Genomic DNA, 25,022 nt, shown 5'->3' on the forward strand with positions numbered 1-25,022 from the left:
GCAAACCGCCAGGTCTACGATGTTTTGGCTGGCAGCCAATCACAAAGAGAAGCATGGCAAATAACATTTCTATATGATATATTATTATAAATTGTATTTTACAATACTGATTAAAAAAACGTGACAATTTTTTATGATGTTTAAAAAAAATTGAATTCAATTCTTTTTATTTTTGCATTTTTTTCTTATCTTCACTCCAATTTTCTGAGGCCCCCCTAGCACCCCCCACTTTGAAAACCACTGCTTTAGGGCAATGAAGAGCATGGTGGAAACATTGAGAAGGGGTTTGTGTGGTGGTCACAGAGGAAGAATAACACCTGAGAGACCTCCCCCTCGTGCTCACTGGTTGGTACGGGTCTAAAGAAATAATAAAAACCAGTGTTAGCGAGTGAAAAGATGGCCTTGGATGTAGGCTACCACTTACAGTAGTACACTCAGCAGTACGTTTTGGTGCTTTATGACTGAATAGAATGAAAGTCACCGTTACTGATGGCACATTTGTGTGTTTGTCATAGATTATTACTAGACATCTCGTCACAGGTGGTGTGTACTCAACAACGCTCTGAAGTAAGTTACTATTTTACGTACGTAAGGGCGGCCGTGCGTGGCTCAGTGGTTAGAGTGGGTTGTGTCCAATAACCGGAAGGGTTTGATTCCCACTCTCGCCACTCAAAGATTGGTGAACTGACAGCTGGAGGGGTGTCCGTCCACCTCAATGCCCGGAGCTGCCGATTTTTTTCTCTCCCAGTGGTCACTCGTGGTATTGCGACAAAAAATCCCCTGTGGCCCAAAAAACATTTTTCCCATCGACTGCAACAGTAAAAGAGATGCCTGTAACATTCAGTGCATGTAGACACCTTAATCTGACTAAGAACTGGATTGGATCGGGTTCAGACCCCGAGATAACTGGGTTGAAAGTCACTCTAAACCTGCTTGTAGACGCTGAAGCTCGTGGTGAATCAGACTTTGCGTTCTGCGCATGCTCCAGATGTTTTCCCGGGGTCGTGACCCGGAAGTCAAAGGAGACGATATTCCTGTTGTTGTCGCCGTCAGAAAGAAACAAACAACGCGATGGAGAATGCTCCGTTGGGCATCGAGTTTGTGCAACAAGCAGCTCATCACAGAGCAAATGTAGAGGGACGTAGCTTCATCTGGCTCTGCGTTCTCCATCTTTCTCCAATGCCTGAGTTTGTTGTTGTTGTTGGTGGTGAAGAGGTCAACAGGAAGTGGCTCTATTAGTGATTTTTAATGCTCATAAACCTTAATCAGTGTTGCTCAGACCAGGAAAAGCCGGTCTGAGTGTAAACATGTATAAGTTTTAGTCTGAGAGAGGGTTATGGCCAGTTTAACTGGGATCTTTGTGGCTTCTTGGTGCTTCAACCAATCACTGAGGACGAGTTTCTCAGGTTCATCAGTTAATCATTCCAGCTGCTGATTGATGAGTGGTTTGCTGTGCAGCTGAGGGAGTGTTTTCAGTCATTACTCAGGCTGCGGTTTGAATAGTATCAGAAGGAAAATGAAAGCTTGTCAACGTTCGAGCTGAGATGGATTCTCGTGTCCTGTTTCCTGGTAGAAAACATGCAGACACATTCCTGGCTTTGTGTTTGATCGGGTTAAAGGAGGAAGGGCAGGAAACTTCTCACACGTTGTTTCAGAGTGACGGGAATCTGCCGAGCGATTAGAGTTACTGTAACGCATGCTGAGATGTACAGATGAGCCACAGGAACGTGAACGAGCAGGTCGGACAGCACGGATACCAGAGGTGCCGTTGGCTTATTGTTCCCTGATAAATATATATATATGCCAAGTTTTCAGCTAACAGCTCTTTGGGAATCACCTTGTTGCTGCAGAAATCCTGTTTTCTGTCTGTCACACTGTGTTATCTTTGCTGTTTTTCACACATGCAGCTAAAGAAATGGGAACAAATCTTAATTCCAGCCTAAAACCCACAAAGAGCTTCTAGATTATTCATTTCTGGTGGCATAAAGCAGTTTAATCATTTCATTTATATTAATTGTTCCATAATTAGTCATTAGATTATATCTTATATTCATTTTTTAAGCTTTAAATTGAATCTTATTTACTTTTTATTGATGTTGAATAACATATAATTCTTATTATTATCTGTTTTTTTCCTACTTTTAGACGTGATAACGTTCATTATTTTTGGGATTAGGATTTTTTTTAAACTGAAATTCTTATATTAATTTGACTCTTTTGGTAACTGAAAGCAGTTTTAAATATAAATGTAAAAAAAGTTGAAAGTATGAAGCTGTTTTTCACACATGCAGCTAAAGAAATGGGAACAAATGATGTGTCTCTGTGACAGGCTGCTGGGAACAAAGTGCCTAAAGATCCAGTTTAAAACGGCTTCTTTGCTCAGTTGGACACATCACTGGTTCATCCCTTGAGTTAGGAGCCTTTTTCCTGCCTGAATGGTTCACAGCTCAGAGTTAAGTGGCTTAATGAAGAAAAACTGGACTGAAAATGAGGAAAAAAGCAGAAAATGTCCAAATAAAAACGATGAAAAACCTTCAGAAAATGTTGAAACTATTGCTGAAGATCACTTAAGCTGCTTGGATGCAAAATATAAAGAAATAAGAGGCGTCTCATGACCAAAATGCTTCAAAAACCACATAAAATACTTAATATGGCTGTCACAATCATACACATGTAGTTAAGTGGCTTAACAAAGAAAAACTGGACTGAAAATGACAAAAAAAAGCAGAAAATGTCCAAATAAAAACTCTGAAAGAGCCTCAGAAAGCTGGAGAACTGTTGATCAGGACACTTTAAAGGTTACAGGAAGTCTGGCTGCAGTACTCATTATAAGAGCCATAAGATAAAGAGAAAAGTAAATATAGAAACGGAGGAGAATGATCCAGCTAAACCCAACCGCTGTGTTGGAGGTGCTGACACTTAGAAGCAGCCTTCAGCCGCTCAGCTTTGTCTTTTAGCCTTTTAAAGTCCCCGGGATTGGGAGGATGATTTTCTGCTGCCGCGGCAGATAAACGGACAAAGACTCCCAAAACAACGGGAACCTTTTCACGACAACTTTGCTGATCCTCTGCTCTCTACTGTAGACCATCAGGCGCCATCTTTGTCACCACGATTCACCTCGTTCCTGCAGAAATTACAGGGAACGATGAGCTCTCCTGCACTGGAAAAAATGCCCCTCCAAAAATGAGTAAAAAAAACAACAAATACAAGACGTTTTGGCTTGAAATAAGCAAAAAAATCTGCCAATGGAACTAGTGAAAATCGGCTTGTCCAGATTTCTTGAAATAAAATGTGATATTTAGGACTTTTGAGTTAAAAGTGATCTTGAAATTAGCTCAAAAACCTCTTCAAATGTCAAAAAAAGCTTGTTTCATATGATATGTGACTCAAAACAAGATGTTTTCAAGACTTTTTCACTTAAAAAGATATTCCAGATGTATTGTCTTCAAACAAGTCCCTATATCTGGCTGAAATGGTGCTTGTTAGGCAGTTGTGTCTGATATTAAAGCAATACAATGTAACTTCTCAAAATGCCCATTATGGAGCTCCCCCTACAGGCTGTTTCGATAGCAACTCTCGTCCGGTCTCTTGCTTTGTCGGCCTCTCTCTTTCTCTTCCTTGCTTCATCAGTCAACTTCTTCTTCTGTTTCTTCGGTGCCTCTTCCATGATGATCGTACTGACAATGTTGCGCTAGCTTAGCCTTATACCTGGGAGCGTGAGAGGGGTCTATTTGTTTTCGCGGTAGGTGTGCCAGAAAGCAAGTCGAAGTACTTCCGCTCAGCTCCCGGGCCGCTCCAGCAAAGTTACATAGCGCAGTTTTTCCAACTCAGACCCCCGAAGGGCATAGGAGACAGGCCGATCATAATATTAAAACTCATTCTAGCCGGACAATGTTTTTCAAGCTGTTATTTTAAGGTAGAAATGTTACATAGTATTGCTTTAAGTGTAATGAGATACTCAATGAGACAAATATACTTGGTAAGATTTAGATTTTTTCCAGTGTAGTGTATTCAGCTCAAACATGACATATTATATTTATATTACTTATTTTTGGAGAAAAAATAAGTAAAAAAACAACAAATAAAAGACGTTTTTGCTTGAAATAAGCAAAAAAATCTGCCAATGGAACTAGTGAAAATCGGCTTGTCAAGATTTCTTGAAATAAGATGTGATATTTAGGACTTTTGAGATAAAAGTGATCATGAAATTAGCTTAAAAACCTCTTCAAATGTAAAAAAAAAAGCTTGTTTCATATGATATGTGACTCAAAACTATTTGTTTACAAGACTTTTTCATTTAACAAGATATTCCAGATGTATTGTATTAAAACAAGTCCCTATATCTGGCTGAAATAGTACATGTTAGGCAGTTGTGTCTGATATTAAGTGTAATGAGATATTTTGACGAGAAATGAGACAAATATACTTGGTAAGACTTTGATTTTTTCCAGTGTGCCACTCTCACATCAGGCTGATATATTCACTTTGTTCTGAGACAGAGGACAGCGCAGATCATCACTCATCTCAGAGTATTAACCTGGACCGAATGTTTTTGAAGCGTGAAATGAGGAACCATAAACGTCTGAGTTTCTGTGCATGCAGCCACTTTGTGCTGCGTTTCTAACATGATGGATTGATGCCGTTTGGCGTGGATGGTGGGTGATGATGTTTGAATCTCTACACAGACTTTCACAGGATAACTGAACACAGAGCCGGTGACAACATGCCAACTCGTAGCTAACAGAGAGCAGAAATAGATGTGTTGGGGTGCCCACGCAGAAATGTTTTCACCCAGAAAACACTCTGTTTTTAACCGTATTCCCCTTTTGTGTCTCCACAGAAACCTGCTGGACAGGGACACCTTCTCCAAATCAGACCCAAGTAAGCTCCACTAAGCCTTCTCTCAGTTTTATGTCACACAAAAACAATTTATTGTACATTTGGAGCTAAAGACGATGGACACGAGGCAGAAAGAAGCAGGCGTTAAATCCAAGAACAAATAGAAAATAAAAGGAAGGAGTATTTTTTTTGAAAACATGTTTTATTGATTTTCTGGAAATTTTTACCCCACAAGAATACAGCACAATGTACATGTTATTTAATTTTACACAGGGTACAATGTGCATCAGTTACATTGGCCAATTGAGTAAGGATGGAGGTGTGTGTTGCTTCCATTTGAAAAGGATCAAGCGTCTCGCAAGGAGTGTAGTGAAAGCTATGACAACATAAGCTTTAGTCGGTAGGGCAGCTCGAGATTCCTCAGATGTTACACCAGAGAGGGCACAAATCAGGTCGGGATTAGCCTAGCAAGCCAGACCCGTACAGCAAAAAGCTGTACAGGCCCCGGAGCAAATTCCATTTGCGGCCGCTAGGGGCGTCTAGATTTCTAGGCTAGGTCGGGATCTAATCGGGTTCCAAACATCTCACTGAGAGCTTTAAAAATACTCGTCCAAAAGGTAGAAAGGCTCGGACATAGCCAGAACATGTGCATTAAATCTGCAGGTTGACCCCTACATCGGGGGGTCAAGGTTCGGATAAATCTTCGCCAAACCGAGCCTTGGTAAAGTGAATTCTGTGTTCGACTTTCAGTTGGAATAGGCCAGATGTTTAGCAGATGTAGATGATGTATGCATCACATTTAAGACGGACTTCCACTGATCATCTCTGAAAACTACTCCAAGGTCAGAATCCCAGACCTTCCTTAAGTTTTCCGTGGAGTGTGGGTCAGTTTTCTGAGTGGAACGTCTTTTGTACGAAGCTTCTAACCTGCAATTAACGGAATAGATCGTGTTTTAGGTAGATTGTAGGCATGGGATATTTGCGAGAAGGAAGCAAATGTGTCTTCTATGTAAAAGTTACAAATTGATTTGATCCCTTTATTGAACCATTGGGTAAATGTAGGGTCTGTATAAGCGGGAGCAAACATGTGGTTCAACTTAATAGGGGAGAGGATAGAAGGGCGGTGTAAGGAGTATTTTTTTTATATTTATTTCTGCCTCATGGCGTCCACAGTCGGTCTTGTTCGCACATTCAGGTATTTTTTCCTCCCGACTCGTTGGCTATGCCTGAAACAAACAGGATTTATCCTTTAAATCGGCTCAGAATCCTTCCTCCTCTCCACAGTCAGAACTGATCTCCTCCTGTTAGAGGCGTCGGCATCGTAATATTTCGTGTCCGAAATACATGAAAACTCTTTGTTTTACAGAACGTGATTCAGACGGAAGGTGTCATTGGATGGTTTATCCTGGGAACGACTAGTTAATCAGTCCCAGCTTCAGCTTAGTTGGGCAAATAACGAATATTTACGAATTAAATATTTATTTAGTTTTTTTTTTAGCAGTTTTAGCCTCGTACCAGATCACCAGCCCTGACAAGTTCCAGCCTACAAGTTGACTCGTTGGCTATGCCTGAAACAAACAGGATTTATCCTTTGAATCGGCTCAGAATCCTTCCTCCTCTGCACAGTCAGAACTGATCTCCTCCTGTTAGAGGCGTCGGCATCGTAATATTTCGTGTCCGAAATACATGAAAACTCTTTGTTTTACAGAACGTGATTCAGACGGAAGGTGTCATTGGATGGTTTATCCTGGGAACGACTAGTTAATCAGTCCCAGCTTCAGCTTAATTGGGCAAATAACTGATATTTATTTAGTTTTTTTTTAAACTAAATAACTGATCTCCTCCTGTTAAAGTCGTTGGCATCGTAATATTGAGTAACGGAAACATCCAGCAAATGTGAAGCGTGCACAGCTGTGAGCCTGCCAGAGCCGAGTTAGCTTAATGATACACACATGGTGGTTAAAAGAAGCTTTAACCGTGTTGTTTAGAAATAAGTGAGCTAATTTATTCCATCTAAAGTGGTCAGAGCAGTGATGGAACCTGCTTGTTTTACAGATAAATATAAAGATGCATACAAGGGATGCACTGACTCGGAAATTCATGACTCGGTCATTTAATTTAGTCATTTATTTCCTCTTTTCCGTGTCAGAAAAACAATGAAATACGCAGTTTTAAAGCAGCTGAGCCCTTCATCACGTTACCATTGAATGAGCACAAATCAGAAACCTTTATTTGAACCTTTCACAGAGAAAACAGCCTGTTAAACTACTGCAAACTCAAAACATTTTCAGTGCTTACACCACCTAAATAAGTGTGGATTTCAGAGCAAAGTAACTGCAACATAATCAGGACGTGGAAGACGAATGTCGCTCACTGCTGTCGGTCGCTGTTATTCTGAATTCTGGCCAAAAACGATGTTTCCCACGTTAAAAACCGATAAAAACAAAGTAGAAATAAGTAAAACTATCAATATAAAAGTGTATGAAACGCTGTATGAAAGTTCCTCCCCTGTCAATAACAGAAACATTGAAAACATTTCTTTTCATCACAGAGAAGTCTTTGTTTTTTTCCATGAAAATGACCTAAAATGACTCGACACCTTTAACAGGACAGTTTAAGACTGGAGAAACACTCGATCCTTCCCAAAACCTTCTGCTCATTATTGGAGTGAATTAACAGCAGAAGAAGAGCTCAGAGGTCAAACACCGACCCTTCAGAGGTCAAATAATATGACGGGCATCAGCAACGTAATTTTTCGTGTCTGAAATACATGAAAACTCTTTGTTTTACAGAACGTGATTCAGACGGAAGGTGTCATTGGATGGTTTATCCTGGAAAGGACTAGTTAATCAGTCCCAGCTTCAGCTTAGTTGGGCAAATAACGAATATTTATTTAGTTTTTTTTAGCAGTTTTAGCCTCGTACCAGATTACCGGCCCTGACAAGTTCCAGCCTGCAGGTTGACGGTGTTTATTCAGAGTTTAAATTTCTGTATCTAAGGTTTTGTTAAACATTTACCGTCTGAAGTGCTAATTCACTCCACTTCTCAGCCGGTAGGCTAAGCTAACCACCAGAATGAGACAAATAAACCATAAATGTATGTAGGTAATCGGTCTTATTTGGCAACACAGTGACATTTGAGGTTTTCAGCATTTATATTTAACTGACTTTTATATTTTAACGGATGTAAGAGTAAACTTTGTGTGCCTCGGTTAGCCTGAGAAGTGGAGTGAAATAGCACTTCGGACGGTAAATGTTTAACGAAACCTTAGATACAGAAATTTAAACACTGAAAACCTCAAATGTCACCGTGTTTCCAATAGAATGAGACAAATAAACCATAAATGTATGTAGGTTATCTGTCTTATTTGGCAACACAGTGACATTTGAGGTTTTCAGCGTTTATATTTAACTGACTTTTATATTTTAACGGATGTAAGAGTAAACTTGGTGTTAGCTTAGCTTAGCCTGACGCCTGAGAAGTGGAGTGAAATAGCACTTCAGACGGTAAATGTTTTACCAAACCTCAGATTGATCTCATTCAACAGAAATGTGTAAAACTTCCCGTCCGATCCGGTTGCTTGACGGCAACCTCAAACTGACTTGGACGAGTGTGAGAGTGGTACCGATGCGCCCGTCCACAAAATAATCGGCTTACTTCCTGATGGATCAAACCAATTATTGACTGCATCCGTGTAACCTGGTACAAAGACAACATTCATCCTTTTACCAGTAAAGATTAAAAAAAGATCAGATTTATTGTCATGTCGTGGACTGACACCCCTCCAGCTGTCAGTTTCACCAATCTTTGAGTGGCAGGAGTGGGAATCGAACCGCCAACCTTCCACGGCCGCCATCATATAACCATCATATCTGCTGGGAAATGACGTCAGTGGAACATGTTATGGCTCACCAGCAGAGGTGGGTAGAGTAGCCAAAAATTGTACTCAAGTAAAAGTAAAAAGTATTCATCCAAATAGTTACTTGAGTAAGAGTAAAAAAGTGCTCGGTGAAAAAACTACTCAAGTACTGAGTAACTGTTGAGTAACGTCTGATTTATTTGTTAACACAAGCATTCAATCAGACAGACAAAAATACTAAATAATCATCTTTAGGCAAATTAGAGTTCATCCAATTGATAAAATACATTATAATGAATTTATTAATTACAAAATAGCTTAAAATAAAATTAAATAATCCAGGTAAATTCAAGAACTTCAATAAAAAACTTAGGAAATGTTTAAAACATATGTAACCCATATGTAACCTAAAAAACAAACATTCACCTATCCATGGGGGAAAAACGAGTTTAGGAAACTTAGCGCTACATGTTTCCTCAAGTTAGATGTTGAGTTTCTGCTGAAATGTGCGTTTGTTTTGGTTGCCACAGAAGACACATAATGTAGCTGCTGTTTCTCACTCTTTGTAAGGTAAACATGCTTTCAGTATGAGGCCTCGTCTGCGTCTTCATTTCCCACCGTTGGTTCTGACATTTTTCATCTGTTTCTTTCTTTGTTTGCTACGACTGCTAATGCTAAAGCTAACCCGTCCCGCCGCTGAGATCGAGTACGGTCACGTGACCAGACTGCACGGCTGCGTCTGATTGGTGGAACACAGTCAGGTGGTAGAGCCTTTGGCGGAAGTCTCTCTCTCTGTCAGAATAAAACATTAAAATGAGGCGTACGCGGGGGGATAAAAATAATGAGGCGTAGAATACCAAAGAGGTAAGAAGAAAAGTAACCAGCTCATTGTAGCCTAATGTAGCGGAGTAAGAGGACAGCTTCTGCTGCACACATCTACTCAAGGAAAAGTAAAAAGTATAGAGATTTAAAACTACTCCTGGAAGTATAATGTTTTCAAAAACTTACTGTTACTCGTTACTACCCACCTCTGCTCACCAGTACATGTATGTGATGTGATATATCTACACATACGAGTCTCCTAAAGAAGAGAGTCTGCGCTTTTCGGGGACAGAAAAATGACTAAAGCTGATGATGACTGTGAGGAGGAAGGCCAGGTTTGAACCATTCTTTCATGCTGAGTCGTGCTTGTGATTATGCTGAGCGCGGCGACCTCTGTCTCCTGATATAAAACGTGTCTGACAGGAGGAAGGAACAGAAAGGCAGAGGAAGGGGGGGAACTCGCATCTGGAAGGAAACGCAGAAATATCTTTGGATTTGTCGGCTGGTGCTGAAACATCTTTGATATCTGGAGAGCAGTGATCCAAATAAAGAGATGAAAGCTCCCTGGCAGCAGGTAGAGGAGACGGAAAAAGACAAATCCAGCACTTTGTGCTCTGTGACTGCTGAGATCTCAGCCGCCTGTGTCTGTCGCACTGAGGGAATAATTTACAGGGAGATATGTCCGACTCTCACTGGAAAGAGCATCAAAGCCCTCCAGAAACCAGGTGCAATGAAGCCTTTTAGGGAACTTGTTTTGGGTAATGGCCTGAAATGAAATATAACACACACATATATATATATATATATATATATATATGTATAAGCTTCGGGAGTAAAACTATCAGGTGCTTTGATGCTGTTTTGTTGCTTTTAATCCATTTTTGGTTTATTTGTCTGGAAACACGGTAACATTTGAGGTTTTCTATTCATTTCCTTCTTCCATTCTCTTAATTAGCCGTCAAAGTGTTAGAAAATGTGGTTTAATCCTAATTAATGTCCAGTGCTCATGGAGTTTTTGTCGTTAATTATGGAAGTAAGACGTCGATGTTTTCCTGAGGAGCTCCGGCGACGCGGCCGGTTGATGATTAACGTCATTAACGTTACGCTTCTGTCTCTTCACAGTTTGTGTTCTCTACACGCAAGGCATGGGAAACAAGGAGTGGAGAGAGGTCAGTGTGTGTTGCACGGCTTAGTTTTCACCACCTTAATACCCACAATGCATCAGAGAGGTGCTTCTGTAAAAGAAACATTGCTGAAACAAAGCTGTTTTTTTTTTTTCGTTAAAAAAGATGTAAAAAGATGGTTAGAAAAGCAGAAATCTGACTGTTTTCTTTCTTCTTGCTTTTTATTCCCAGTTTGGGAGAACGGAGGTGATTGACAACACGCTGAACCCGGATTTTGTCAAGAAATTCATTTTGGATTATTTCTTCGAAGAGCGGCAGAACCTCCGATTCGACCTGTAAGTAAGATGTTAAACTTTGTGTCAGTTTGATGGTCTTAAGTTGATCGTTTCAGGTTTTCAAGGGACATTTGAGAGATTCCAGGAGTCTCTGACACATTACAGATTTATTACGTTTATGTCTCTGTGAAGCTACAGCTCCCCTCCATCATGTTCGGGACAGAGTTCCATATTTCTGAGCAATTTTCCTACATTTCAGTTCATCATGTAGACGTTACAACCCTTTTTATCCACAGTCCCCCTCATTTAAGGCTCCATAATGTCTGGGACAGGTGTGTTTCACTGCTTCATCAGTGCAGTGTTAGCCACAGAAACACAGAGGCTGTGTTCGAAACCGCATACTTCATACTGCATACTCATAGATCAGACAGTATGCAGAGCGTTTACCCACAATGCATTTCGCTCCTGCCCGAGCCGAAATCAGCCGGCCTGAAGCTGATTTCCCTTAAGCTCTAAACTCTGTAAACTTTAGCAACATTTGAAACATTTTCAGGTGAGAAAGTAGTCGTTTAGATCCCCAACGTGTTGAAAACCTGACAAAATACCGGCTGTTTACAATTTTATTCCCACGAATTCGGCGCTACTAAAGCTAGCCGCAGTGAGCAACGCACTTCCGGTTATTTTCACAAAATAAAATACCCGTTGCCTTTTATCATAGGGAAAGCCATTACCATACAATTGGTGCTTTTGTTTTGAAAACAGGAAGTGAATCTACCCTCGTTGTAGCTAGCTTGAAACTGCCGTTTTGACAGGAAATGACGATCGGCGACGTCACGTTACGTTGCATCTTGGGTAGTTTGAGTATGAGTAGTAACCTCATGATGCATACCCAACATTTAGGAGAATCTAGTATGCATCCGGGAACTTCTCGCTTACTCAAACTCGCTTACTATGCGGTTTCGAACACAGCCAGAGGCTACGCTGCTACATGCTAACAGCTAGTTAGCCACAGAAACAGGATGGACACGTCACAGTTTGCCAGAAAGTCCTTAAAGGAGCTGCAGAGTTCTGGAAAAAGGTGTTCTGTACAGACCGGACCCAGATGAACCTGCATCAGAGTGATGGCAGGACGCGGTGTTTACAGAAGTAAATATTGATGCTGCACATGTCAGCGTGTGTAGCATCAAAACATTTTCCATCAAGGGCTTCTGCCACGCTTGTTTCGTCCATTGTTTCCATTTGATCTCGCCGCGTCCCGCCTTCTCCGGCGCAGAATTGTGACGCCTGCCTCACTTCAACGGCGTAAAAGTCGAGGTATGCATCTGGGTTAGGACCCCGTGTGAAAGGGGCCTGGTTCACATCGCCCAACCTTTATAAAAGTCAAAGGAAGCCTTCAGGAGAAGCTCACAGAAACGCAGTTGGGTTAGGATTAGGCTCCATCTTTTGTCCCATCATCGGACCCCCGCAGAAGGGTTTAATTTGATGTGAAGATTGGCCAAAATGACAGTTGATTTTTAACAAAAGATGCCAAATGCAAAGATAATGCAAAGTTTTGTCACAGATATCAACAGCATAACTTTTTACTTCTATTACTGATGGCATCTTTGCTTCTTTGGTGCTTGTAGTGGCAATTGTTTGTCAAATCAAACATCATGTGAAACGTGCCACTACTGGACTGGGGTTGGGTTTCGTACACAGGCAAAGAAAAGAAGTCCAATGTCCAATACCTGAAACTGCGTTTTGAAGGTTTATTTTCCAGTTGGCAAGCAAATGATACAGGTACAACATTCCTTTGTTCTCTGCTGCTTCTCCTACTCTGGTAAAAAAACATAGCTCCACCCCAATCCATCCTGGTCCAATACCAGTCCCTATATTTATAGGGAATGGACCCACAGTTATTCTGCCCAAATTAAAACAAAGAAACAAAAAACAAACAATTATTAATCTTCAAAAAAAATCTGTAAATAACCCCCAAAATATAAAGTAACCCAAGAATAAATTTAAACAAAATTCAAAGTAAAGAAAGATAGGAATAAATAGCTCCAACAGTGCTTTTAGGTCTCACTTTCCTCTCAGATTGTATTCCTTGTCTATTAAATTAGGATTTCAGGAGCTTTATTGTGTTGAAATAGAGATTAATGAGATGATCTACAGCCTTATAATCTATGATAATCTATGACCCATGAAGGGTGTGTGTTTGAAGAGGAGGATAAATCCTGTGCGTCTCTCCTTTGGCACTCTGTTCTTAGCGGCCATCTTGCTCATCTCTCAGTTCCCAGTTGTTTTCCTGGATCTCATCCGTACATATTTGTACGGATGAGAAACACGCACCGGTGAGAGGTGTCGCCGGGTCACGTGCTGGACGTGCGTTCCCACATACTGTGTTTGACCACAGCGAGCGTTTTTGTGTGGCTCGCCTTCTCGGTGATGTGTGCGGGTCGCCATAACAACCGGGGTTTCTGGGGATGGTGGCAGAGATATAGGAAGAGACAGATTTCCTCCAGGGAAACACGAGCATTTAACCTTTCATATCTTCTCTGCCTGCTCCACTTTCAGACTGCACCATGTGCACGTTTTCACACTTTAATCGAGCCGTAAAAGCTGGAATAAAAAACGCCGTCTGAACAGAATGTTTGTGAATAAACGCGTCTTAGTTTTACACCGCGACCAGGACTTCTTTTGACCTTTTAGCTGTGGATAAAACAACGAGCGTGAAAGTGACTAAAGGCAGGAAGACGTCTCCAAGGCTTCCTTCCAGCTCCCGCCACAGATTCTGGCCCGGCTGCCTCTTTGGAAGGTCCAACGCTGCCCAGGAACAAGTGTTTTTTTTTTTTTTTTTGGCAGACGTCCTGATGTCCTCCTCCAGAATGTTAATGCCGTCCCTTTGTCTCTGGATGCTGCTGACAAACGAAGCCCAAACCCTTCTGTTCCCGTCACCAAACTTGATTTAGTTTCGTGGAAAGCATAGAGAACGTGTTCCACGAATGTTTCGCTCTTTCTTCTGAGTAAAAATCTCAACTGACCACAGAAGTTCTCTTCTTTGTCCTTGTGAGATTCCTTCAAGGCTGAGCAACACGGGACTATTTTCAATCATTTATCCATTTCAGAAGTTCTTTGTGACGCCTTCACTACTAAAAAATACGACTAAATGTGAGCTAACGAGTGTATTTAGCCTTTGTTCTGCAGCCAATCGTGGACTGACGTATCCATCTTGAATCAGGCTTCTGTTGACTGCATCAAAAAGCTCTGAACAGCTAAATGAACCAGGACTTAACTTCAGGGGGTGCAGAGTTCAGCAGGGTGACAGCCCCAGGGAAGAAGCTGTTTCTGAACCCACCAGTTCTGGGAGTTTACGTGCTCCCTGTGCTGTTTCCCTGCAGTGTCGTACAGCTGCCTGTACAAACGCACCTCCTGACTGAGCCTGGTCTCACATCGGTCCATCCGGTTTGTCGTTCTCGGCGCAGCCAAGTTATAAAAATCGACGGGTGCACGACAACGCGCTGCGGCGTCTTTTCAAGGCAAGCGCCATGCCTGAAACGTCATTTTGACGTCACGGGTCGGCTGTACACTGGAAAAAATCAAAGTCTTACCAAGTATATTTGTCTTATTTCTAGTCAAAATATCTCATTACACTTAATATAAGACACAACTGCCTAACAAGTTCTATTTCAGCCAGATATAGGGACTTGTTTGAAGACAATACATCTTGAATATCTTGTTAAATGAAAAAGTCTTGAAAACAAATTGTTTTGAGTCGGATTTCATATGAAACAAGCTTTTTTTTTTACATTTGAAGAGGTTTTTAAGCTAATTTCAAGATCACTTTTTATCTCAAAAGTCCTAAATATCACATCTTATTTCAAGAAATCTTGACAAGCCGATTTTCACTAGTTCCATTGGCAGGTTTTTTTTGCTTATTTCAAGCAAAAACATCTTTTATTTGTTGTTTTTCTTAATTATTTTTGGAGGGGCATTTTTTTCAGTGTAAATCCAGCTTTAGCCTTCTTGGTGTTGTCGGCGCGCCACTCAGCTAGGTGCTGAACCTCTTTCCTGTTGGCCGACAGGACGGGTGGCGAAGTCTTGGTAGTGGTTGTCTGGGTGACGAAATCTTGGTGGTGGTTGTCTTGGTGGCAAAGTCTTGGTGGTGAAGTCTTGGTAGTGGTTGTCTTGGTGGCGAAGTCTTGGTAGTGGTTGTCTTGGTGGCGAAGTCTTGGTGGTGGTTGTCTTGGTGGTGGTTGTCTTGGTGGCGAAGTCTTGGTGACGAAATCTTGGTGGTGGTTGTCTTGGTGGCGAAGTCTTGGTGGTGGTTGTCTTGGTGGCAAAGTCTTGGTGGTGGTTGTCTTGGTGGTGAAGTCTTGGTAGTGGTTGTCTTGGTGGCGAAGTCTTGGTGGTGGTTGTCTTGGTGGCGAAGTCTTGGTGGCGGTTGTCTTGGTGGCGAAGTCTTGGTAGTGGTTGTCTTGGTGGCGAAGTCTTGGTGGTGGTTGTCTTGGTGGCGAAGTCTTGGTAGTGGTTGTCTTGGTGGTGGTTGTCTTGGTGGCAAAGTCTTGGTGGTGGTTGTCTTGGTGGCAAAGTCTTGGTGGTGGTTGTCTTGGTGGCAAAGTCTTGGTGGTGAAGTCTTGGTAGTGGTTGTCTTGGTGGCGAAGTCTTGGTAGTGGTTGTCTTGGTGGCGAAGTCTTGGTGGTGGTTGTCTTGGTGGTGGTTGTCTTGGTGGCGAAGTCTTGGTGACGAAATCTTGGTGGTGGTTGTCTTGGTGGCGAAGTCTTGGTGGTGGTTGTCTTGGTGGCAAAGTCTTGGTGGTGGTTGTCTTGGTGGTGAAGTCTTGGTAGTGGTTGTCTTGGTGGCGAAGTCTTGGTGGTGGTTGTCTTGGTGGCGAAGTCTTGGTGGCGGTTGTCTTGGTGGCGAAGTCTTGGTAGTGGTTGTCTTGGTGGCGAAGTCTTGGTGGTGGTTGTCTTGGTGGCGAAGTCTTGGTAGTGGTTGTCTTGGTGGCGAAGTCTTGGTGGTGGTTGTCTTGGTGGCAAAGTCTTGGTGGTGGTTGTCTTGGTGGCAAAGTCTTGGTGGTGGTTGTCTTGGTGGCAAAGTCTTGGTGGTGGTTGTCTTGGTGGCAAAGTCTTGGTGGTGGTTGTCTTGGTAGTGGTTGTCTTGGTGGCGAAGTCTTGGTAGTGGTTGTCTTGGTGGCGAAGTCTTGGTGGTGGTTGTCTTGGTGGTGGTTGTCTTGGTGGCGAAGTCTTGGTGACGAAATCTTGGTGGTGGTTGTCTTGGTGGCGAAGTCTTGGTGGTGGTTGTCTTGGTGGCAAAGTCTTGGTGGTGGTTGTCTTGGTGGTGAAGTCTTGGTAGTGGTTGTCTTGGTGGCGAAGTCTTGGTGGTGGTTGTCTTGGTGGCGAAGTCTTGGTGGCGGTTGTCTTGGTGGCGAAGTCTTGGTGGCGGTTGTCTTGGTGGCGAAGTCTTGGTAGTGGTTGTCTTGGTGGCGAAGTCTTGGTGGTGGTTGTCTTGGTGGCGAAGTCTTGGTAGTGGTTGTCTTGGTGGCGAAGTCTTGGTGGTGGTTGTCTTGGTGGCAAAGTCTTGGTGGTGGTTGTCTTGGTGGCAAAGTCTTGGTGGCGAAGTCTTGGTGGTGGTTGTCTTGGTGGCGAAGTCTTGGTGGTGGTTGTCTTGGTGGCGAAGTCTTGGTAGTGGTTGTCTTGGTGGCGAAGTCTTGGTGGTGGTTGTCTTGGTGGCGAAGTCTTGGTGGTGGTTGTCTTGGTGGCGAAGTCTTGGTAGTGGTTGTCTTGGTGGTGAAGTCTTGGTAGTGGTTGTCTTGGTGGCGAAGTCTTGGTGGTGGTTGTCTTGGTGGCGAAGTCTTGGTAGTGGTTGTCTTGGTGGCGAAGTCTTGGTGGTGGTTGTCTTGGTGGCGAAGTCTTGGTGGTGGCGAAGTCTTGGTAGTGGTTGTCTTGGTGGCGAAGTCTTGGTAGTGGTTGTCTTGGTGGCGGTTGTCTTGGTGGTGGTTGTCTTGGTGGCGAAGTCTTGGTGGCGGTTGTCTTGGTGGCGAAGTCTTGGTAGTGGTTGTCTTGGTGGCGGTTGTCTTGGTGGCGAAGTCTTGGTGGCGGTTGTCTTGGTGGCGAAGTCTTGGTAGTGGTTGTCTTGGTGGCGGTTGTCTTGGTGGCGAAGTCTTGGTGGCGGTTGTCTTGGTGGCGAAGTCTTGGTGGTGGTTGACATGAAATCTGTGAAAAACACAGAATGGAGGTAGAAAAGGGAGAAGGAAGGCAGGACTTACAGCTGACAGGCTTGTATGAAATGCCTTTTTATGACATGCACGCACTTTCTTTTGTACTCAGGACAACAATGTGTGTGTGTGTGATTCTGATACAAACATCAAGATGTAATTTCCACAACGAATGGGGGTCAGTGCAGTGATGAACCTGTGCGTGACGCTTCAGTGCACGCTCATTTATTTAGCCGAAGAGGAATGAAGCCGTCTCTTGAGTGGTTTTCTAAATGGAATTGAGCATCTTCGGCACAAAACGGCTTGCTGGCTTTTTGTAGGTCTGTGAGTATCTGTCGACTTTAGCATCATTCAGGGTGTGCATCCGTGCATGAGATGCACACGTTTGTTTGTGTGGCTCCTTGTTTTGTGATCCTCTCGTCTGCAGCTGATGATGGATGCCACCGGCGGCCTGCAGACAGTAACGGGGTTTGGAATGACAGAAAGGTGAAAGGTTGTCTCCTCCCACAGGCTCCAAACGATGAAATTTATAGGAAAGTAAAAATGTAACAGTGGAGTTAAGAAATACCGCCGTGTTTTCCATGCAGACCAAGACACACAAACACACACACGATGCTCTGAACTCAGTCTGGTGTGACAGCTGCGACTGCTTCTTGTGTGCTGCTGATGTTTTCTACATCATGGACAGCTGTGTGGTGTCCTCTCTGCTCCTTAGTAAACAGGATGCAACTGTCAAGTGTGCTGTGGCTCCTGCAACACCCTCATAAGAAAGTAATGATGGCCAACCTACCTTTGTGTCCTCATTAGATTAGATAAGGGTCTGGTTTTATGTTTTAAATAGCGCTGGGCGAGTTAACTCGTTATTATCGCGTTAACGCATTAATTATTTAACGCCGATAAATATTTTATCGTGCATTAACGCATGTTTTTTTTTTTTTTTAATTAAAAAATGTTTTGAGGGCTGTTGTGCCTTTTTAATGGATAGGAAAGTTCAGAGAGACAGGAAGCAGGGGGCAGAGAGAGGGGGAACAACATGCAGCTCAGGGACTATAGTACATGGGGCGCCTGCTCAACCCACTACGCCACGGACCACCCCTGTTTTATTATTTATTTTATTATTGTAAAAGTCTGTTGCTCACAGGCTTTTATTCTGTAAAAGTTTGTTTCTCACAGGCTTTTATTTTGTAAAAGTCTGTCGCTCACAGGCTTTTATTCTGTAAAAGTCTGTTGCTCACAGGCTTTTATTTTGTAAGTCTGCTGCTCACAGGCTTTTATTCTGTAAAAGTCTGCTGCTGTCTGCTGTGGAACAGGAAAAGAAAGTAATCGGCGGATCCACCAAACATGGAGAAGGGTACGGAACTTTTACTCGGCCATTTTCATGTTAAAGTTCTTCCAGACGGCGGAGTCGACAGAACCAAAGTCATCTGTAAACTCTGCCAAGTTGAATTGTCTTCTCAGCGTAGTAGTTCCAGTCTAAAATATCACTTAAAGGCAAAACACACAACTGATAGCAGCAAGTCATTCAAGGAAACAGACAGTGGAGCGAGGCTTCTACATAAAAACTACAGAAAGATGCTGATGTTAAAAGTGTGTTTGCACAACAAATGTTATGGCACTTTCATTCATATGGCAGCACATTTAAAATAAAGCTAAATGCTAAAAGCTATACGCTACTTTTGGATTCATTTTTGGATTCTGCGTACAAATGAGATTAATCGTGATTAATCAGGGAAATCATGCGATTAATTAGATTAAAAATTTTAATCGTTGCCCAGCCCTAGTTATACGTTTTGTGTTCAACAAGATCCTTATTGTACTTTATAATATTTGGCTTTTATAATGAAATATTCGTTGTTTTGCATGTGTTGCCCCATAGCTCTACACAGTAGTTCAGCTACGATGAAGGATCCTGCTGTAGCCGACTGTGCTGAACAGCAGGCACTCCAATACCAGTTTGGACCTTTTTCTGCCTCATTTGGACGTTGGAGTCAGGAAAATGTCTGTGCAGTCATGTCTCGATGAAGCGCAAAATACTCCATTCCTGATATTCCCTTCTTTCTTCAAGCTTGTCCTCTTTATTTACCAGTTTTCTCACAAAAAAATGTTTAAACTTCCTCCTCCTTGGTCTTCGATCCTAGACACCTCCTCTTTAACTCGGGGTGTTGCAGAGGGTATTTGGGCTTTAAAAACCTCAACATTTGCCCCTACATACAAACCTTCCTGTTGGCGTGGTTACTCATTTAAAGGGATGTTAAAAAGTCCTGGAGTTAGCAGCACATTATCCAAACCAAAGTAAAAAAAGGTCTCAAGATACCACAACAGGCTGCCACTACTGTAGAAAACAAGATGTTAGCGGCGGTATAAAGCAGAGCTGATGACGCATCCCATGCTGCTGTTACGTGAGAATACGAATAGAAACAGGATTTCTCATTTTGTGAAGTAACTATAGATTGCTCCTTTTTCCTTCCTCCGAAGTATTAGCCAGGAAAGTGCAGTCCATTTTTAGAGGTGGCTCAAATTACCTGAGCTGTGAAATGATCTCAAATTGCTGAGTGAATGGTTTGTGTGATTACTTCCCATTCTAGAGACCCAGAGAGGCCAATTCTGGACGGTTCCTCTGTCTGAAAACGCTGTTTGTACGAGGCACCTGCAGGTGACATTTAAGGGGAAAAGGTGCGATTCGTCCGCAGATCCCGAAATAATGTGATGGCGAGCTGAGCTGCTCGCTGTGGAACAAAATAAAAAACACAGAAATCGGCCGACTCGTTTACTTACAAAGTATTATTAGTTTCTGTTTGCCTCTTTCACACATTTCGGCACAAACACTTTCAAAATCATATGTGTGACTGCCAATTAGTGCGTTTAGTGTCAGTTAAAGGGAGAATGCCTGTGAATTCGTGAGGCTCGGAGGCGAAATACTTCGCTTCCAAGCTGTTTGGCCCCATCGTCCATGATCCATGATACAGATCCATGTCTTTTTTTGAGTTTTTGTTTTCCATACAGGTGAACAACCACAATTCCACATTTTTCACAATATCCTTCCCGTATTCAACAAACTATTGTGCCCACATTCTGTATCTGTATTGAAGCATTATAACATTTCTGTCCTTTATGTACTTCAACCTGCCCTAACACTTTCAGTACCTGGCATTTACTGTTCGTTCTTCCAACCTGTCTCCTAATTTTCCTTCTTCTCATTTAAATTTACCTGCAAATTAACTATATACAATCTGCAGCTATGTAAGGGTTCCTCCTGTCCCCGGGGTTTTATTCAACAAAATCTGACCTCAATGGTGAAACAAAGTCCAACCAATTTTTCCAGTAATTCTTAAATTTGCCAGATTCTAATCGGATGGAAATCTTTCCATCATATAAATATTGTGCATTACGTCAACCCAATCTTCCCTTTTAGGCTCCTCTGCCTTCATCCGTTTCCTAGTAATGGCTTTTTCCTGGCCACCGTCATGATCCCAAACATGTATTTATCAGCTGATCTTGACAACCTTTCCGTCCCTCTTCCCATGTAAAGAGCATCAAATGTGATGGCATGCTCGTCCCTAAAACTCTATCCATCCCGTTCTTTACCTCCTGCCAGACTGGTCCGATATGTGAGCAGTCCCAGAACTCATGGAAGTGAGCAGCTCTTTCTTCCCCACATCCCTTCCAACATCTTGTATCTTGGTATTTTCTTTGTGCTGGTAATAAAATATCTTACAGTATTCTTCCCGCCAAACTCTCTCCACGTGAGGGAACAAGTTATTTTCCACTGTTGCCTACATATTTCCTCCCATTTCTCCTCTGAAAGCCTCCAACTAGCCTCTTTTTCCCATTTCCCTTTTATATATGCGGTATTATTACCCTTCAAATTTTCCAATCTTGTGTATAATTTAGATATTAATTTTTTCCCACATTTGATTCATTTGCTAAAATAAACATCTTGATTATCCCCAATTCCAACTCATCTATTTTTATCTTTTTTTTTAGTTCCTCTGTATAATTCCTCAGTTACAGATCCGTGTCTTACTGACTCGCTGTGCTTCTGTCCACAGGTACGATGTCGACTCAAACAGTGCCAACCTGTCCAAACACGTGAGTGTGCACCCACAGCATATTTCCACACTTCTTTCTGTCTGCTTGTGTGAGCATAATTGCCGTCCTCATCCCAGCCTCCCATTAGCCCCATTTCAGCCATATAGCAGTAATCTGGCTATTACTGCAAGTGTGTTTATCATCGACTGGAATAGCTACGCTCGCTGAGCAGCCTGGTGGTCATTTAGGAATTAGATACGTCCACCCTGCTTTTTTCCATTGATAACAGTGATTGCAACAACAGTAATTAGAAACAACAGTGTGTTTGCAGGCAGTAATAGCTGTGACTGCCTCCAGCTTCGAGGCGCTTGTTGTTCATGTTGCTGCGGCTCATAAGCTGATTATTTCTTATGTTTATTTTTAAGGGTGATTTCATCAGTTTGCAGTTTGATAGGCGCAGAGGTGGGTAGGAACCAGTTACATTTACTTGAGTAAGTTTTTGAAAACATTATACTTCTAGGAGTAGTTTTAAATCTCTATACTTTTTACTTTTACTTGAGTAGATGTGTGCAGCAGAAACTGTCCTCTTACTCCGCTACATTAGGCTACAATGAGCTGGTTACTTTTCTTCTTACCTCTTTGGTATTCTACGCCTCATTATTTTTATCCCCCCGCGTACGCCTGATTTTAATGTTTTATTTTGACAGAGAGAGTGGCTGTGTTCGAAACCGCATACTTCTCCTACTACTCATACTAACTTTTTGAGTTAGTAAGCGAGTTTGAGTAAGCGAGAAGTTCCCGGATGCATACTAGATTCTCCTAAATGTTGGGTATGCATCATGAGGTTACTACTCATACTCAAACTACCCAAGATGCAACGTAACGTGACGTCGTCGATCGTCATTTCCTGTCAAAACGGCAGTTTCAAGCTAGCTACAACGAGGGTAGGTTCACTTCCTGTTTTCAAAACAAAAGCACCAATTGTATGGTAATGGCTTTCCCTATGATAAAAGGCAACAGGTATTTTATTTTGTGAAAATAACAGGAAGTGCGTTGCTCACTGCGGCTAGCTTTAGTAGCGCCGAATTCGTGGGAACAAAATTGTAAATAGCCGGTATTTTGTCAGGTTTTCAACACGTTGGGGATCTAAACGACTACTTTCTCACCTGAAAATGTTTCAAATGTTGCTAAAGTTTACAGAGTTTAGAGCTTAAGAGAAATCAGCTTCAGGCCGGCTGATTTCGGCTCGGGCAGGAGCGAAATGCATTGTGGGTAAATGCTCTGCATACTGTCTGATTGAGTATGTAGGTGGTAGAGCTTTTGGTGGAAGTCTCTGGCTGTGTTCGAAACCGCATACTACATACTCATTTGCACTGGTAATCCATATCAAATTTCGTTGCAAAAAGTTGCTTCTGTCGTGTTTTATTTGATATTTTGTAAATCCCATTGAGTTCCATTGAAGACTGGATGTTCGTTGATATTACTACGATTACGTGCCGAAGGACAATGAACAATCGCCATCAACGGCGCCATCAAGTGGTGTGGAGTATAGCAAGTCAGATTCAACTGCTGAGCGGAAGTTTATCCACGGCTGTGAGGTGGCTAAGAAAATAGTTCAAGCATGAATGAGCTGCCAAATAAAACACGACAGAAGCAACTTTTCGCAACGAAATTTGATATGGATTACCAGTGCACACCAGTAACCACTCCGGTGAGTTGATGATTTTGAAAACGGACGTTTATGGTGCTTTTACTTTAATTCATTATTCTGAAGCAACAATACTTTTACTTGAGTACAATTTTTGGCTACTCTACCCACCTCTGGATAGGCAGCAGAGGAAACAGCCTTCGATCCAAATGTTCGGATTTCATCGTTGTTTGCACGAACTTTCCAGTGATGGAGGCTGAACACTCGTGTGAAAGCCAAAAGTCACAATAAAACTGATTGAAAGCTACAAAAACAAATTGAACGTCAGCTGCCTTCTCAGTTGGGCCTTTTTATTTGGCCGTTATCCTGAAACCGTGTTCAGCCGTGCGGGTCTAACCCTCTTCTCTTTGTAGCCACTGGCTGGAAAGAAAAGCTACAGCTGTTTATACACAATAAAAATAAGAGTCTTTATGTTCCACTCATTCAGATTTGTTGCCCGTTTCCTCCTTTCAGCTTCGCTGCAGACTTCCACATTTGCTTTGCCCCGAGGCAACAAACTCCACTCTATAGCTCTCATCATCACGGTTGCTTTTTACGGTCCAGCTCGACCACGTAACACCAGACAGGCTCGCAGTCATGTGACCGGAACCAAGGAAGGTGTGGATTATTGGCTCGAGCACAAAGAGAAGATCATGATTAGATTACAGTCAGATGTGTGCATTTTTAAGGGTGATTTCATCAGTTTGCAGTTTGACAGGCGGCAGAGGAAACGACCGTTTACGCTGACACCTTCGATCCAAATGTCGGATTTCACCGTTGTTTGCACGAACTTTCCAGTGACGTTGGCTGAACACTCGTGTGAAAGCCAAAAGTCCCAATAAAACTGATTGAAAGCTACAAAAAACAAATTGAACATCAGATGCGGTCTCAGTACGGCCTTTTCATCACAATTGGATTACAGTCAGATGTGTGCATTTAGTACAAAACTACACAATCTAAAAGGCATCGGGCACCAAAAAATCAAGAGAAAAGCACCTTATAAACATCAGCTATGAACAAAAGAATGAGATCATTTCTGAGAAGAGTAATTTAATATTTAATGCTGACATTATTGACTCTCAGGAAGTCATTTCTTCAGTGTTTGAACGAGTATTAGGACGAGGACTGCATGACTAATGTTTAATTTGTGGATTAACGGTATCTTTCAGTCTTATTCCTGAACCTGTTGGGTGAACAAAACTTTATATTTGCTCTCATTAAAGAGGAACCATTTGGCTTTTTGTTCTTTTTCGTCTCAAATGTAATGGTTCGGTGTTGGGTGGACAAATAAAAAGCTCCGTGTCAGTGAGGCCTTTACAAAGATATGAGTGTATACGATATGATATAATTAGGGCTGGGCGAGTTAACTCGTTATTATCACGTTAACGAGTTAATCATTTAACGTCGATAAATATTTTATCGCGCATTAGCGCAAGTTTTATTATTTATTTTTATTTTGTAAAAGTCTGTTGCTCACAGGCTTTTATTTTGTAAAAGTCTGCTGCTGTCTGCTGCGGAACAGGAAAAGAAAGTAATCGGCGGATCCACCAAACATGGAGAAGGGTACGGAACTTTTACTCGGCCATTTTCATGTTAAAGTTCTTCCAGACGGCGGAGTCGACAGAACCAAAGTCATCTGTAAACACTGCCAAGTTGAATTGTCTTCTCAGCGTAGTAGTTCCAGTCTAAAATATCACTTAAAGGCAAAACACACAACTGATAGCAGCAAGTCATTCAAGGAAACAGACAGTGGAGCGAGGCTTCTACATAAAAACTACAGAAAGATGCTGATGTTAAAAGTGTGTTTGCACAACAAATGTTATGGCACTTTCATTCATATGGCAGCACATTTAAAATAAAGCTAAATGCTAAAAGCTATACACTACTTTTGGATTCATTTTGGGATTCTGCGTACAAATGCGATTAATTGTGATTAATCAGGGAAATCATGTGATTAATTAGATTAAAACATTTTAATCGTTGCCCAGCCCTAGATATAATATTTATGAGTGTTTCCATGGGTGTAGAATCGGGTGAAAGAAAGGAACAATGAGTTTTCATCACCTTGAACAAGCCTTTTATATCTGCAGACAGAGCTGGTCCTCTTTGCTGTGCTGCTACAGGAGCCCAGAGAGGACAAACTCTGCTCCAGAGATGTTGTTGAGGGTCACTATATCTTCCAGGCTGAATC

At 42.1% G+C, this 25,022-nt stretch overlaps 1 protein-coding gene across 1 annotated transcript in view; it reads left to right on the forward strand.

The window, feature by feature from the left end:
* Positions 1 to 25,022, forward strand: part of LOC142385116 (copine-8) — a 139,831-nt gene that overhangs the window by 39,982 nt on the left and 74,827 nt on the right. Inside the window, exons 2-5 of the mRNA XM_075471302.1 lie at positions 4,841 to 4,881; positions 10,643 to 10,689; positions 10,876 to 10,979; positions 21,165 to 21,204. Of these exons, the coding sequence (XP_075327417.1) occupies positions 4,841 to 4,881; positions 10,643 to 10,689; positions 10,876 to 10,979; positions 21,165 to 21,204 (232 nt within the window). The remainder of the gene's footprint in view (positions 1 to 4,840; positions 4,882 to 10,642; positions 10,690 to 10,875; positions 10,980 to 21,164; positions 21,205 to 25,022) is intronic.

This window comes from Odontesthes bonariensis, chromosome 8, assembly GCF_027942865.1.
Source record: "Odontesthes bonariensis isolate fOdoBon6 chromosome 8, fOdoBon6.hap1, whole genome shotgun sequence".
NCBI classification, from domain to species: domain Eukaryota; kingdom Metazoa; phylum Chordata; class Actinopteri; order Atheriniformes; family Atherinopsidae; genus Odontesthes; species Odontesthes bonariensis.